General features: G+C 46.1%; 1 protein-coding gene across 1 annotated transcript in view; it reads right to left on the bottom strand.

Annotated features, from left to right (window-relative positions):
* Positions 1-14,821, bottom strand: part of LOC107107713 — a gene marked incomplete at its 5' end in the record, with an annotated part of 50,554 nt that overhangs the window by 16,736 nt on the left and 18,997 nt on the right. Inside the window, 2 exons of the mRNA XM_015408029.1 lie at positions 3,520-3,627; positions 8,151-8,294. Coding sequence (XP_015263515.1) covers positions 3,520-3,627; positions 8,151-8,294 — 252 coding nt within the window. The remainder of the gene's footprint in view (positions 1-3,519; positions 3,628-8,150; positions 8,295-14,821) is intronic.

Genomic DNA, 14,821 nt, shown 5'->3' with positions numbered 1-14,821 from the left:
TAGAAGGGGAAGTCGTGGAAGTAGTGACAGACTTCACGTTCCTGGGATCCCAGATCACCGCAGACAGTGACAGCAGCCGTGAAATTAAAAGACGCCTGCTCCTTGGGAGGAAAGCGATGGCGAACCTAAACAGCATGATAAAAAGTAGAGACATCACCCTGCCAACAAAAGTCCGCATGGTCAAAGCAATGGTATTCCCAGTAGTCATGTATGGCTGCGAGAGTTGGACTATAAGGAAGGCCGAGTGCCGAAGAATAGATTCTTTTGAACTATGGTGCTGGAGAAGACTCTGGAGAGTCCCTTGGACTGCAAGGAGATCAAATCAGTCAATCCTAAAAGAAATCAACCCTGACTGTTCCCTGGAAGGCCAGATAATGAAACTGAAGCTCAACTACTTTGGCCACCCAATGAGAAGGGAGCGCTCACTGGAGAAGACCCTGATGCTGGGAAAGACTGAAGGTCAAAGAAGACGGGGACGGCAAAGGATGAGATGGTTAGACAGTGTCATAGATGCAACGAACATGAAATTGAGCAAACTTCAGAGGACGGCAGAAGACAGGAAGGCCTGGCGGGATCTTGTCCATGGGGTCGCGAAGAGTCGGACTCGACTGTGCGACTGAACAACAACAACAACAGGTAGGGTACGAACTTCCTGGAATACAGGATGGGAAGAGAAGGATGGGCTTGTCCCTACTGAGAGCTGTACTTAAGCCAGGGAGCACAATAAGGATTGCCTGCAGCTCCTGAGTCAGGGCGGTGTGACAGCTACCGGTGGAGCCTACTCGGCCCTTTCCCCACCCCTGACATGTGCTACCTCCAAGTTCCTGGGAGGAAAGGCAGAATACACCGATAAAGCAGGAAAGTACTGAAGAAGTAACTGGTCTGGCAGTGAGATCTTAAAGTAATTATGGGCATCTTGCAGGAATGGATGGTATTAAAATCCAGGATCCCTCATGTTTTAGAATAATTTTTAGGAACTGAAATCTGATGTATTCCATGGAACGGCATTGCTAAACACAGAATGCCATTATAATTTGGATGCAACTGTAGGAATGCTATTATTTAGGACCAGGACACAAAGGTGAGAACATCTTATGTTAAAAATGTTTTAATGGGGTTTGTTTATTAAAGTATTTGGTTCCGGTTTCTGCTTTCCATGGCTTATTGCGACCACATGAGACTTTGTTACCTTATTGGCTTCTGTATTGTTCCGATGCAAGGATTTCCCGGCAATATGAGTCAGCAGGCTTATGAAAAGCTATTTTGTACCTGATGAGGCATCCAGCCCATTTGCAGATCACCGCATAGCAAAGTGGGATTGAATTGACCCCTTGACCGCTGAGCCCCTTGGCTGGTGTCAATATTTTCCTTCCTAAGAGTGCAGCACAATCCGCTTTTCGCTCATATCCTTTCTCACACAGGCTAATTGAGTTGTATTCCCCTCCCTTTACCGGGCTACTGCTCTGCTCAGCAGGCAAAGGATCGCATAAACAGGGAAGTCATATAAATCAGCAATGCAAACAGTAGAACAAAGTTTGAGTCCAGCGGCTCCTCTAAGACCAACGAAGTCTTATTTTGGGTAAAAGCTTTCATGTGCATGCAATTGCACACTTCCTCAGATACTACTTTTTCTCACTTCTTCAGATATCTGAAGCAGTGTGCATGCACATGAAACCTTTTACCCTGAATAAAACTTCGTTGGTCTTAGAGGTGCGCCTGGACTCAGGCTTTGTTCTGTTCAGGGCTATTTTTGGGCAGGAACGCACAGGAACGGAGTTCCGGCTGGCTCCCGAGTTGGCCACGCCCAGAAGGAACTCATTAGCATAACAGGCCACACCCAACAGCAGAAACACATTAGGATTGGCTACATTATGGGTTGGTGGCCTAACATGCAAAGGAGTTCCTGCTACAAAAAAAGGCCCTGGGTTTTGACAACAAACAAGGTAAACAGAATAACAAGCAAAAGGTGGGTGTGGCTGGATGAGCACACTTCTGGTAACATGGGGTGTGTGACCTAATATGCTAATGAGCTGTATTGTCATGGGTGTGGCCTAATATGCTAATGAGTTTCTGCGGTTGGGTGTGGCCTAATATGCTAATGAGTTCCTGCTGGGCTTTTTCTACAAAAAAAGCCCTGGTTCTGTTACTTCGGACCAACATGGCTACCCCACCTGAACTCAAACAGTACGTTTAAAAGCAGGTCCTACCAGTCAGGGGTCATCTAGATCAGGGTCCCCCAACATGGTGCCCCTGGGCTGATGGACTTCCTTCTCGGTGCCTGCTAAATGTTTTTATTATGAACTGAGGTCGAGGCAGCTCTTAAACAAGTGATTTCTTTCATTCCACTCATAACTTAACACAGGACAACTTACACACAGAGCAAGCTAACTTCATATATTTTGAACGGGGAGAACCACACCCCTAAACAGATAACAAACCAACCAGAGAAAGGCGCTTAGGACCAATAAGAATTGTTCCCGCCGAAAGTCAATGTCTCTCCGGATTGGCCTACCAGCGGCATTGACCAATCCGTTCTCGTATTCTGGGATGCTGCACTTCTATGGAGCTGTACCTAAAGCTCATACCAAACAATGATAACTGAATACATACCAGTTTTTAAAAAGGGAGCAGGGGCCAGCAAGGTTTCTGATTGGCCATTGGAGTCCTGATTGGCTGTGCAGATTTTTTAAATGTTGCTTTGGTAGCCGCTGCCGCCACAGCACAGAGGTCTTCACTGTGCTTAGATAACTTGCATGTATGCGAGAAAATATTTTTAAACAACTTGTCTGTTTTAAAAGGCATCCTGTCAAACGGGGCTTCTACCTAAAATATTGAAGAGTTAGAGAGCCAGTAGGGTGTAGTGATTAAGTGTGCGGATTCTAATCTGGGAGAACCGGGTTTGATTCCCCACTCCTCCACTTGCATAGAGTTTTCCCTCGGATGACCGCGGCCCCACCCCTGGCGCGCCCGGCATGACGATCTGACGCTGGGCACGTCCCGTGCTTTGGGGGTGGGGTTCCCCTCGGGGCCCGATCCACCGTTGGCGGGGAACGGGCCTCTGGGGCGTGGGTTTCCCCGCCCCCCAGGGGGACTTGGCAAGCCTAGTTCAAAAGCAAGAAATTGCAAGTAGATAAATAGGTACTGCTTGGGTGGGAAGGTAACAGCGTTCCGTGCACCTCGGCGTTTAGTCATGCCGGCCACATGACCACGGAAACGTCTTCAGACAGCGCTGGCTCTTCGGCTTTGAAACGGAGATGAGCACTGCAACCCTAGAGCTGGATTCGACTAGCGTTTGAGCAAGGGAAACCTTTACCTTTTACTTTATGTATCACATCTAACTTAAAAACTCTGGAACTGATTAGCTCCACCACCGCCTTGCCAGCTTATAGTTTTGCTTGCAGCAGCATCGTTACAACACTACGGGAAATCCTGACCATCTGTGCACTTTCCGTATAACCAGACAGCCACTGGCTCTTTCCCCAGATTAGGATACCTCCTCCTGCTGTCCCAGCTGCTTACCAGTTGCTGCCACCGAGAGTGCCGATTTCTCTTCCGTCGTGGTCGGGGTCACGAGAAACTCTTCCGTGTTTGTGATTTGAAGTCTTTTTGCGGAAGTCACCAGTGCACCTGTGGAAGTTTGAGAGGAGGAAGGTTTAGAGAGGCTCAAGAAGGGACAAAGAATTTGGATAAGAATTACATCACCTGCAACTTGGGTTGTCAACCTCCAGGTGGGGCCTGGAGATCTCCTGGAACATCTTTAGGGGAAAAGGGTTGCTTTTGAGGGTTTATACCCTGGTGAGGTCATCCTCAAACCCCACCCTCCCCAGGTTCTGCCTGTTAGATCGCCGCTAACAAAGATCCGGAGAGTGATTTCAGCAAAAGTGAACAGCTTTATTGAAGGTACGAACAAGCGCTTGAAAGAAGTCATAACCAGAACAGATTAACATTGGGAGCTAGGCTCCTTTTAAACATTCCCGGGCTATCGTAGCCACGCCTCTGTACAATAAACAACCAATGAGGTTGTGCGGATAACGTCCAATGAGAGTCTTTCCCTCGCAGGGAACTGGTGCAGTCCTGATTGGTCGCTGCTGTGAAGCGACCAATAGCATGTCGGTTCGGAGGAGCCTTACTCGGGCTCGAGCTTAACATGGGGAGTCAATGCGGCGATTCATGTAAGCCTTCGCAATATACTACACTGCCCCTAAGTCTCCAGGAATTTTTCTACTTAAGGGTAATAAATAAATAAATAAATCATAGTTTTTTTAAAAAAAACCCCAACAACTTGCACATTGCATCGAGCTTGACACCAAAACAAACAAACCTTTACTAAGCATTTCCCATTGGCTGGACATCAATGGAAGAGCTGCCAACTCACAGAGCTAAGAATGGCTCAGAGTCTGGAGTCCTTCAGTGGCTACCGTAATAGTCTTGGGGTCTAATTGGCCTCACCATCAGGCTTGTAGCCAGGATTTGGTGGCTTGTGGGGCAAATGTTTTTCTGGTGGTGCATTTAGCCAATAGATTTCCCTCGCAGGGAACTGGTGCAGTCCTGATTGGTCGCTGCTGTGAAGCGACCAATAGCATGTCGGTCCGGAGGAGCCTTACTCGGGCTCGAGCTTAACATGGGGAGTCAATGCGGCAATTCATGTAAGCCTTCGCAATATACTACACTGCCCCTAAGTCTCCAGGAATTTTTCTACTTAATGGTAAAAAATATATAAATAATCATAGTTAAAAAAAAACAACGACTTGCACATTGCATCGAGCTTGACACCAAAACAAACAAACATTTCCCATTGGCTGGACATCAATGGAAGAGCTGCCAACTCACAGAGCTAAGAATGGCTCAGAGTCTGGAGTCCTTCAGTGGCTACCGTAATAGTCTTGGGGTCTAATTGGCCTCACCATCAGGCTTGTAGCCAGGATTTAGTGGCTTGTGGGGCAAATGTTTTTCTGCTGGTGCAGAAAGAAAAGCCATTTAGCCAATAGAAAGCGGTTACCAGGATAGATCTCTAAACTGCAAGCTGGCAACCACTTTAGATGACAGTTCTCATCTTTCCTCAGGACCACATAGATCCCTGAAAAGCCCCGACTCTGGGTCACCTTACCAGCAAAAGAAACAGAGAGAAGGTTTGGAAATTCTTAAATTCCTGGTGGCAGCAGAATCTACCCCATTTACAAAAGCAAAGAGCACATTTAAAGGGAAAACCAGTCCTCCCTAATAAGAGGACGCCACAGTCACTAATACAATTTATCATTGTGAGGTTGTGCAAGCTGTGTGTTTGTGAAAAGCTGGAATACAGTATAATTAATGGCAGTGGGGGGGGGGCTGGGAGAGGCCACATTAGTTGGAAACTTCACTGCCTCAACCGTATGCTTGGAGGAACATTCCTGTTTTACAGGCCCTGTGGAACTGCATCAGGTTCTGCAGGGCCTGAAAACGGGGGTCCCCTGGAAAACCGGGGGGGGGGGGGTTGGCAACCCTGGGGGGGGCGTACTAGGAGACACAGTCCCAAAGATATGTTGGTCCCAACTCATGTAAGGCTTTGAAGGTTAGAACCAAAACCTTGAATCTGATCTGGTAATCAACTTGGATCCAGTGCAGCTGGCAGAGCACTGGTTGTATGTGGGCTCTAGGTAGGGTGCTTGTAAGCACACATACAGCCGCATTCTGGACCATTTGCAGTTTCCGGGGTAGCATCAAGGGCAGCTCTGTGTACTGTGAGTTACAGTAGTCTAGTCTGGAGGTGACCGTTGCATGGAATTGCCAGAAACTCTATGGTAGAACCACAGAATCTTTGGTGATTCCTAGAGAAGCCTGAAGTCACTTCTGAAGAACACCAGCAGTGACGGCAGTTCTCTCTAGGAATCACCAAAAACTCTTGATTCCTGGAGAGGCATGATGTCAGTCCTGGCTTTCCCTGAAAATGTCATGCCATAGGCCCAGTGCCTATTATCTTATTTTTCTTCCACCACTGTTCTGAGCAAAAGAGCCAAATGGCCCTGCTCACTTTTGAAAAACACTTGGTGGGCGCCCGGAAATGTGTTGATGGACACAATGGATCCCACAGGAACCATGTTGGGGATCCCTTATTGAGATGCTTGGTTCATAAAGCAGAGTTTTGTCCAGCCCTAGAAGCGTGATCCTGAGTGCAGTAAATAAATCTCCCGAGAAGTACATTGCCAAAAAGGTAAAACTTACATTTATTCAAGAAGATCCAGTTCACATCCAGGTTGCAGTTGAAAGGAGAGAAAGAAGCCTAGTCTAAAGAGTATTTTCCCTGTCACAAATCATGGCCTAGATGGATGTTCTTATTTCAAACTATTCCTGTATTACAAAATCAAAACTTGTCTAAAGAATTAGACCAGATGACATCCAAGTTTATATGGCAAGGGAAAAGGGCACAAATAAGATTGAAAATGCTACATGACGTAAAAGAAAGAGGAAGGTTTGGAGTACCGAACTGGTTATTGTATTATAGAATTTCAACATTAGTATGGATTAAAGAATGGATTACTTTAGAAGATAAGAGACTTTTAAAAATTGAGGGCCATGATTTACTGCTAGGATGGAACGCTTTTTTGTGGTATGAAAAAGCAGGACCTCAAAAATATTTTAAGCAACATTGGTTGAGAGCGGCATTATTAACGGTTTGGGACCCTATACATAAAAAATATATATATACTAAAAGATCAAGACTGATTATACCTTTAGAGGCATTTACCTTACCTAATGTGTATGTGGGAGAAGAATCGTTAAGATACCAGGATATTTTGGTTAAAAAAAGACCATTTGAAATTACCAGAACAATTATCCTGGTGGAAGAAAGCGCAACTGGGATCGATATATTTGAAGGATAAGATGTGTGTGGGAGGATGAGGGCATAGTCTCTACAGGAGAGACCTGCAGAGACGTCTGTCTCCATGGAAGGCCATGCGAAGTGAGCGAGAGAACAAAGGGAGAAAAATAGGAGGGGTCAGAGGGCAGCTCCCACGTTAAGACAAAGAGAGGCCTCCCATTCAAGGAGCTATAACACCTATAACGCCCTTAGAGTGACGTAGTGCCATCCAGTGTCCAGGCATGCTGAATCTCTACTCACTCCAACACTAAGTGGGCTAACCACTTCTCAGATCTCCTGTGCTTGCATTTTCCTTAAGACCCAGCAATGTCAATACCAGCAGATCATGAAGGGTTTGGCATTCCCCTGCATTAGTCGGAGGGCATAGTCTCTACAGGAGAGACCTGCAGAGACATGTGTCTCCATGGAAGGCCATGCGAAGTGAGCGAGAGGACAAAGGGAGAAAAAGAGGAGGGGTCAGAGGGCAGCTCCCACGTTAAGACAAAGAGAGGCCTCCCATTCAAGGAGCTATAACACCTATAACGCCCTTAGAGTGACGTAGTGCCATCCAGTGTCCAGGCATGCTGAATCTCTACTCACTCCAACACTAAGTGGGCTAACCACTTCTCAGATCTCCTGTGCTTGCATTTTCCTTAAGACCCAACAATGTCATGAAGGGTTTGGCATTCTCCTGCATTAGTGGACTGAAGGAGTATTCACATTTATGTTGTAGAAACTGCTCTGACTGCTTCTAATGATACAATATATGCAAACAGGAACCTTTTTTTTGTTAAGACAAAAGTAGGTTTTAGGATATGTACATAATTGATCTTGAGCATGCTGAAACAAATAGGTTCTTGCCACATTTTTGAGTTTAGTTTCGTTTAGTCTTATTATTATGGTCTTAAGACCTGCATACATTATAAACATAATATGGGGGGGGGGGAAGGAAAAAAACAGATACAGAATAAAAATCTAAATTTAAAAGCTTTTAAAATGTGATTCCCGCAATCTAAGAATCAATGCCCAGAACTCAGCAACTGAATGTGTAATCTCTGCATTCTTATCTGATAGAAGCCAGTGAAGCCTTGCTTTGTCTGTATTAATGTGACCAGGTATCCAAACAATAGTTCTATTTAAACGTATGAAGTTGTCAAAATTAAATACTTTCAGATCTTTTTTCCCCCATTGTGAAAGAGTTAAGCGTGTATTGACAGCTCATATTTTGCTACACAGGATTGAGAATATTCGATTTTGCTTGAATCACATCCGAAACGTAAGAGTTTCGCTCTCAAAACATTCCATTCCTTACCATAAACATTTACCGTTGGAGATGAGTTTGACTTTCCGGCAGACTGAGGGAGGGAGGTGGTCGAGGGCTCTCCTCCGGAAGTCTGATTCAAGGAACTGAAGTCTGGCAGAGTTGTATTGGCCGATTCTAAATTTTTTGACTCGTCTGTGGAATAAGACAGGACTTTTTAGGGGTCTGTATTCTCAGGATGTCTTTTCAGAAACATCCCCCCCCCAGTCATTCCAGTGCTGCCCAAGTCTGCTGCAGCAACAATAAACAGAAATATGGTGGCAATGGAAAGACCGACCATCCATCCATCCAGGGCTCTTTTTGTAGAAAAAGCCCAACAGGAACTCATTAGCATAATAGGCCACACCCAACAGCAGGAACTCATTAGCATATTGGGCCACACCCCCGACAGCACAGCTCATTAGCACATTAGGCCACACCCCTTTTTTTTTTTGATTGCACGTTTACCATCATCCCACCCAGCATCGGTCCTTTCCCATTGGGAAGTCATGAATAAGAGCCTTCTGAAGCCTACACGTCAGATCTTCCTCAATTAATCTACCATTAGCATGTTTGGGATCTAGCGCTTGATGGCTTAACAGCAGCTCGGGCGACTATGTGCTGGCCACCCCCAATTAAGCGCTGTTCAAAATGAACTCGGCAAGACCAGCCTTTCCTGAGCTGTCAGTGACTCCCGTTTTTCCTTATTTTAACGTTTGTGTGTAGTGGCAGGCGACAGATGGTGTGGATCAGATCGATTTGATTGCATTAGGCGGTTTTTTTCCTCTCCCTCTCTCTCCCTCTCTCTCTCTCTCTCCCCTCCTCTCTCTCTCCCCCTCTCCCTCTCCCTCTCTCCCTCTCCCTCTCTCTCTGTGAGACTGGGTGGAAGAGAAGAGGGTGTATTAAGCTCTTCCACCTTAGAGTGTTTTATCATCAGAAATAAGGCTGTCATCCTCCCGGTGGAGCCTGTAGTTGCCCCAGAATCACAACTGTTCTCCAGACTACAGTAATCAGCTGCCTTGGAGAACATGGCTACTTTGGAGAGTGGAGAGTGAAGTCTCTCCCTCTCACCCCCCCCCCCCCCAAATCTCCAGGAATGTACGACCCAGTACCTGGCAACTCTCCATCACCAGCCCTGAGCTGCTTTTGCTCAGCCAGGATAGAAACATGGGGATCGTGCTGGGCTGTGTGGAATCCCAAGTTCCAGACAAGGCTGTTGGTGAGTCAGGGAAAGGTTTCCAAGCTCTAGTCCGCAGCTTAGCACCAATGGAGTCGGACAGTCTGAGCCAGTTCTAGCAGTGGTAGAGCGTTTGCTTGGCATGCAGAAGGTCCCAAGTTCAACCCCCAGCATCCCCAGTAAGGAACAGGTTGTAGGAGGGATGGGAAAGATCTCATCCTAAGAGCCTGGAGAGCAGCTGCCAACCTGAGTAGACAGTACTGACCTTAATGGACTAATGGTCTGATCCAGTGGAAGGCAGCTTCTTGTGTCTTTTTAAATTTTTTACAAGACAAACAAATACAGACAAACATACCTACATATACATTGAGGGATTTCCATGCGTCATTGGGTTGACTACTCAAGGACCTCATTGGGTTGACTATTCAAGGACCTCATTGGACCTCATTGGGTTGACTATTCAAGGACCTCATTGGGTTGACTATTCAAGGACCTCATTGGGTTGACTATTCAAGGACCTCATTGGGTTGACTATTCAAGGACCTCATTGGGTTGACTATTCAAGGACCTCATATACTATATCTTCTAAATTCCGATTTATATTCTTACGTATATCTTTTGCAAATAGTTAAAAATAAGAATTCGTGTCTTCTAGATTGGCTATAAATCTATATATTTTATTTGGTTTACTCTCCAAATCATTTTTAAAATCTCAACTATGTATTTTCACATTTTTGTTCAGTCTAGCCTCTCTTTTCAACACTTTGTAACCTTTTATCAGTTATTCCTTATCTTAGCTTCTTCAGCATTAATGTCAGTCCAGCTCTTTATACTTTTTTCAAACATTTTAGTTTTTTAAAACATTGAGATTTTTAAATTTAATGTCTATTGTTGCTTATTTTAGGAGTATTTCAGGTTTTCTTCTGTGTTGGTATCAGTCCAGCTCTTTCTTTTATGCAGATTTAAGTTTTGTTCTTGGTCTCCTGTTCTGCCATATGAATTGTATCTTCATTGTCAGGTGTTTTTTGCTTTTGAAACACTGAAGTTGTGAGCAAGGCAAATTGAATCTCATTGTAGATTTCTTCTAATTTTTCTGTATCCATGTATTTTGTTGTTGTGTGGATCTTTGTTGTTCTTAAATCTTGGACATTCTTTTCAAAAGTATTTTGAAATTTTAATATGTGGACTGTTTTGTCAGGCTCCATTTTTATAAAAGTTTCTTCTTTAAGGTCTTGTTTATTTTTTACCGCTTCCCATTTAAAGTCTGGTTCTTCTGGTTTCTTTCCTTGCCGCTGATCTTCTTCCATTTGCAACCCTAACCCTAACCCTAACCCTAATCCATTTTCTGGATAAATATGTTTATTTTTTCCTGTATAGGGTTCATAACTGCTTCCAACGCCATCGCCACGGCTGAGATCACTCTCTTGAAGCAAGGCCTGTAGATCTACTAAGTTAATACCTAGAGGCTGCATCACAGGAACCTTTTCTTTAATTCCTGCAACAACCATCTTAAGATATTGTAAACACTGCTCTTTAGCTTGGAGAAATGACGACTGAGGGGTGACATGATTGAGGTTTATAAGATTATGCATGGGAAAGAGCAGGTAGAGAAAGAGGTACTTTTCTCCCTTTCTCACAATACAAGAACTTGTGGGCACTCCATGGAATTGCTGAGCGGTCGGGTTAGAACGGATAAAAGGAAGTACTTCTTCACCCAAAGAGTGATTAACACTTGGAATTCACTGCCACAGGAAGTGGTGGCGGCTACAAGCATGGACGGCTTCAAAAGGGAATTAGATAGGCATATGGAGCAGAGGTCCATCAGTGGCTATAGATAGGCACTCTGGGGCAAGTGATGCTCTGTCTTCTTGGTGCTAGGGGGGGGGGTCAACAGTGGGAGGGCTTCTAGTGTCCTGGCCCCACTGGTGGAGCTCCTGATGGCACTGGTATTTCTGGCCACTGTGTGATACAGAGTGTTGGACTGGATGGGCCTTTGGCCTGATCCAACATTGTCATCTCTTATGTTCTTATGTTTATGTTCTTAAGAATCTCACTGGAATTGTGTTTCCATACAAAGATCTAAGCACAGTCAATTTCGCAAGGTTTACAAAACAGTTACTAATGTTATTACTGTACTATTATTATCATACTAATCAAGATTTCCCCACAGTAAAAAATCTTATCAGTTGTTTACAGAATAGTCTGTAAAAGCAGAGACAATACATTACATTACCAAATTTGTCTACGTTACAACAAAGTTACAATGCATTAAAAGTGAGAGTCAATTTTATTTAGTTAGAATTTTAACCTTATTTTCTTCTTTCTTGTTTAATTTGTAATCCAGATCATAATTGTAATCCTCAAGGAAGTCTTATAGTCTTATAGTTACTTATAATTCCATTAATGGGAAACTTTAGTAAAAAAAATCTTCTTTTAATCTCAGTGAGAGGAAAACTTCAGCAACATAAATTGTAATCCAATAAAGGGGAGATTTTAAATATATTTGTAATCCACAATATGGTATTTAGCAGTTAATAGTCAAAGTTAGCTGTTTCTTCTTTCGCCCAAATCTTATTTAGAAAGTTCTTTTCTTGTTCTTCTAGCCGCTTCAGTAGAAGGGGGGGTCCCTTTACCCTCCCTTCCCTTAACTTTTAAAGTGTAGGATTTAAAGGGCTCAATTGATAGAAGAGTTTCTGAACTTAGTGCATTTAAAGCTTAGTCACAGTGTTGATTATCTTGATGAATTGAATGGGGTGTGCTGTTTCCCCCCTTTTGTCCGGCAATCGCAGCTACGCACCCATTGCTGCAATGGATGCTCTCGCACAGGCTTTACGTTGGGACAATCGGACTTCTACCCGCTTGCTGGCACTCACAAAGAGTCCAGATCGAGTCCCTTGCTTGGGCTCCTCTCTGGGGAGCCCCATAGAAATTCGGGTGGCCCCAATCCCCTCTAGAAGCCTGGCGATCCAGCTGCAGCATGGGGAGCTCATCCCGGTGCAACTGTCCTCGCCCCGCTGAAACCAGAAACCTGCAGTCTTATTTCTTTACTTTATGTGTGGTTTGAATTTCTTGCTAAAACTTAGGGTGGGTTACAAAATTTAAAACAATGTAATAGGAACAGTATAAGACATACAGTAAACAGTGTAATAAGACTGGATTACAAATTTAGAAAACAATTCAGTAAAACAGTATAATATATGGTATATAAAAATTCAAAAATCAGACTACAGAAATAAGAAAACAATGCAATAAGAACAAGATAATGTGTAGAATAAACATTGCCATAAACTACAGCTGGCTTTGAGATGCTGAATTATTATTACTACTACCACTACTACTAGTGGGGGATCTGCAAGTAAAATTTTAATAAACACCACCAATGAGGGCCAGGACAGCAGCACCGCTGCCTGAGGCTGAGTGGCCAAGGAACATCTGGGGGCCACATCATCCTCCCTTTGCCCCATGGGCAGGTGCAATATGGAGAGAGGTGTTTGTCATGCGGGATCCTCGGGCTTTGCCCGTTGTATTGAATTGTTTTAAAATGTTTTATTGTGTTTTTATCGCACTATGTGCCATATTGTGTATTATGGTGCTGCATTGCACCTCATATTGTAAGCCGCCCTGAGCCCGCGAGCGGGGAGGGCGGGGTATAAAATAAATAAATAAATAAACAAACAAACAAACAAACACATTTTGTCTGGCAATCGCAGCTACGCACCCATTGCTGCAGTGGATGCTCTTGCGCAGGCTTTGCGTTAGGACCATCAGACTTCTACCCGCTTGCTGCCGCTTGCGGGGAGCCTGGATCGAGTACCTTGCTTGGGCTCCTCTCCGGGGAGCCCAATGGAGATTTGGATGGCCCCGATCCCCTCTAAAAACCTGGCGATCCAGACGCAGCACGGGGAGCTCGTCAAGGCAAAAAAACATAGAGTTTTGCCCCAAAACTAGAGTGTCGCCCCCAATGTCAGTGACACGATGACATCACTTCCAGGTAAGGTCCTGAGCTGCACACACTTTGCATGCACAGCAGAAGATTCCAGAAAGGACCTGGGAGCCCCCCACTGGCTGCTAGGCAGGACCTTGCAACCCTGGGCGGTAATCTTGGGGTTGGAGTAAGGGACTCAGCGTGCCTAGACACCGTGTGTGTGTGTGTGCGCGCGCGCTCTACATCACTCTAAGGGTTTTACAGGTGTTACCTCCTTGAATGGGTTGTCCTCTGGCCTCTCCTCTCTCTCTCTCCTTTTGTCCTCTCACTCTCAGTCCACATGGCCTTCCATGGAGAAATATGCCTCTCCTGTAGAGACCAAATGTCCTCATCCTCCCCCCCCCCACACACACACGATGCCAGACAAGCTGGCCATGGTTTGTGACAGGGAACGTACGCTTTAGATGAGGCTTCTCTCTAGGGTTGCCAAGTCGGGTGTTGCGCCGCAGCGGGGGACTCCCGGCTGGCGTCTTGAGCGCACGCGCGCACGTCACCCGGAAGTGATGTGACGACGTCGGGCACGTTGGGGGCGGGGCCACGACCATCCGAGGGAAAACCATAGAGTTTTCCCTCGGATGACCGTGGCCCCGCCCCCAGCGTGCCTGGCGTGGTCGTGTCACTTCCGGGTGACGCGCACATCGGGGTGGGGCTCCCCTCGGGCCCCGATCTGCCGCCGGTGGGGAACGGGCCTCTGGGGCGGAGGTTTCCCCGCCCCCCCGGGGGGACTTGGCAAACTTACTTCTCTCTCTCTCCTTTTGTCTGCAGCCTGAATGTGAACTGGATCTATCTACTTTAATAAATGTCCGTTTACCCTTTTTGCAGCTTACTTCTTGGGACATTTGTTTACTGCACTCAGGATCACACTTCTGTGACTGAGCAGAACTCTGCTATGTTAAATATCCCCATACGTGGGGGGTGGTTTGGGGTTCTGGCCGGCAGCCTTCACCACGGCCAAGGTCTCCTGTGCCACACCTCCCAGAAACTGGAGAACCAAATGCCTGTTTCCTCCTTCTTTCCCTGGCACCTTTAAAAACGAGGCAGTCAGCCGCCACATCCCAGTGCCAGAAGGCAAGGCCAGGGGAAGGCCTCGGCCTCTATGCCTTGTTGTTGGCCCTCCAGTTGGCTTGCCGGCTCTGGGTCAGGAAATACCTGGAGATTTTCGGAGGTGCAGCCTGGGGAGGGCGGGGTTTGGGGAGGGGAGGGTCCTCAGCCAGGCAGAAGGCCACCGAGCCCTCCAAAGCATCCATTTTCTCCAGGGGGACTGGTTTTGTCTGCCCTAAATGGCCTGCAGCCCACTGGTCGGATCCAGCAGGGTTCTTCTGCACTACACGGCACCCTGCTCAGCAGACACAGAAGTCTGGAAAGCCCTGGGCAGCTTGCTGTGCTGTGTTTCAAGATGTGGGTGGTGGTGGTGGTGGGGATGAGGGGAGAGACGGACAGACAGACTTCTCTGCTTCAGCGTCTGGGAGGCAGCACCTCTTCTCAAGCCCCCCCCCCCCCCTGTCCCCGCCACCAGGTCAC

Source organism: Gekko japonicus, unplaced genomic scaffold (genome assembly GCF_001447785.1).
Source record: "Gekko japonicus isolate JY-2015 unplaced genomic scaffold, Gekko_japonicus_V1.1 scaffold4893, whole genome shotgun sequence".
Classification (NCBI taxonomy): Eukaryota; Metazoa; Chordata; class Lepidosauria; order Squamata; family Gekkonidae; genus Gekko; species Gekko japonicus.
Note: the sequence above shows the minus strand (reverse complement) of the source record. Positions and strands in the feature narration are given on the sequence as shown.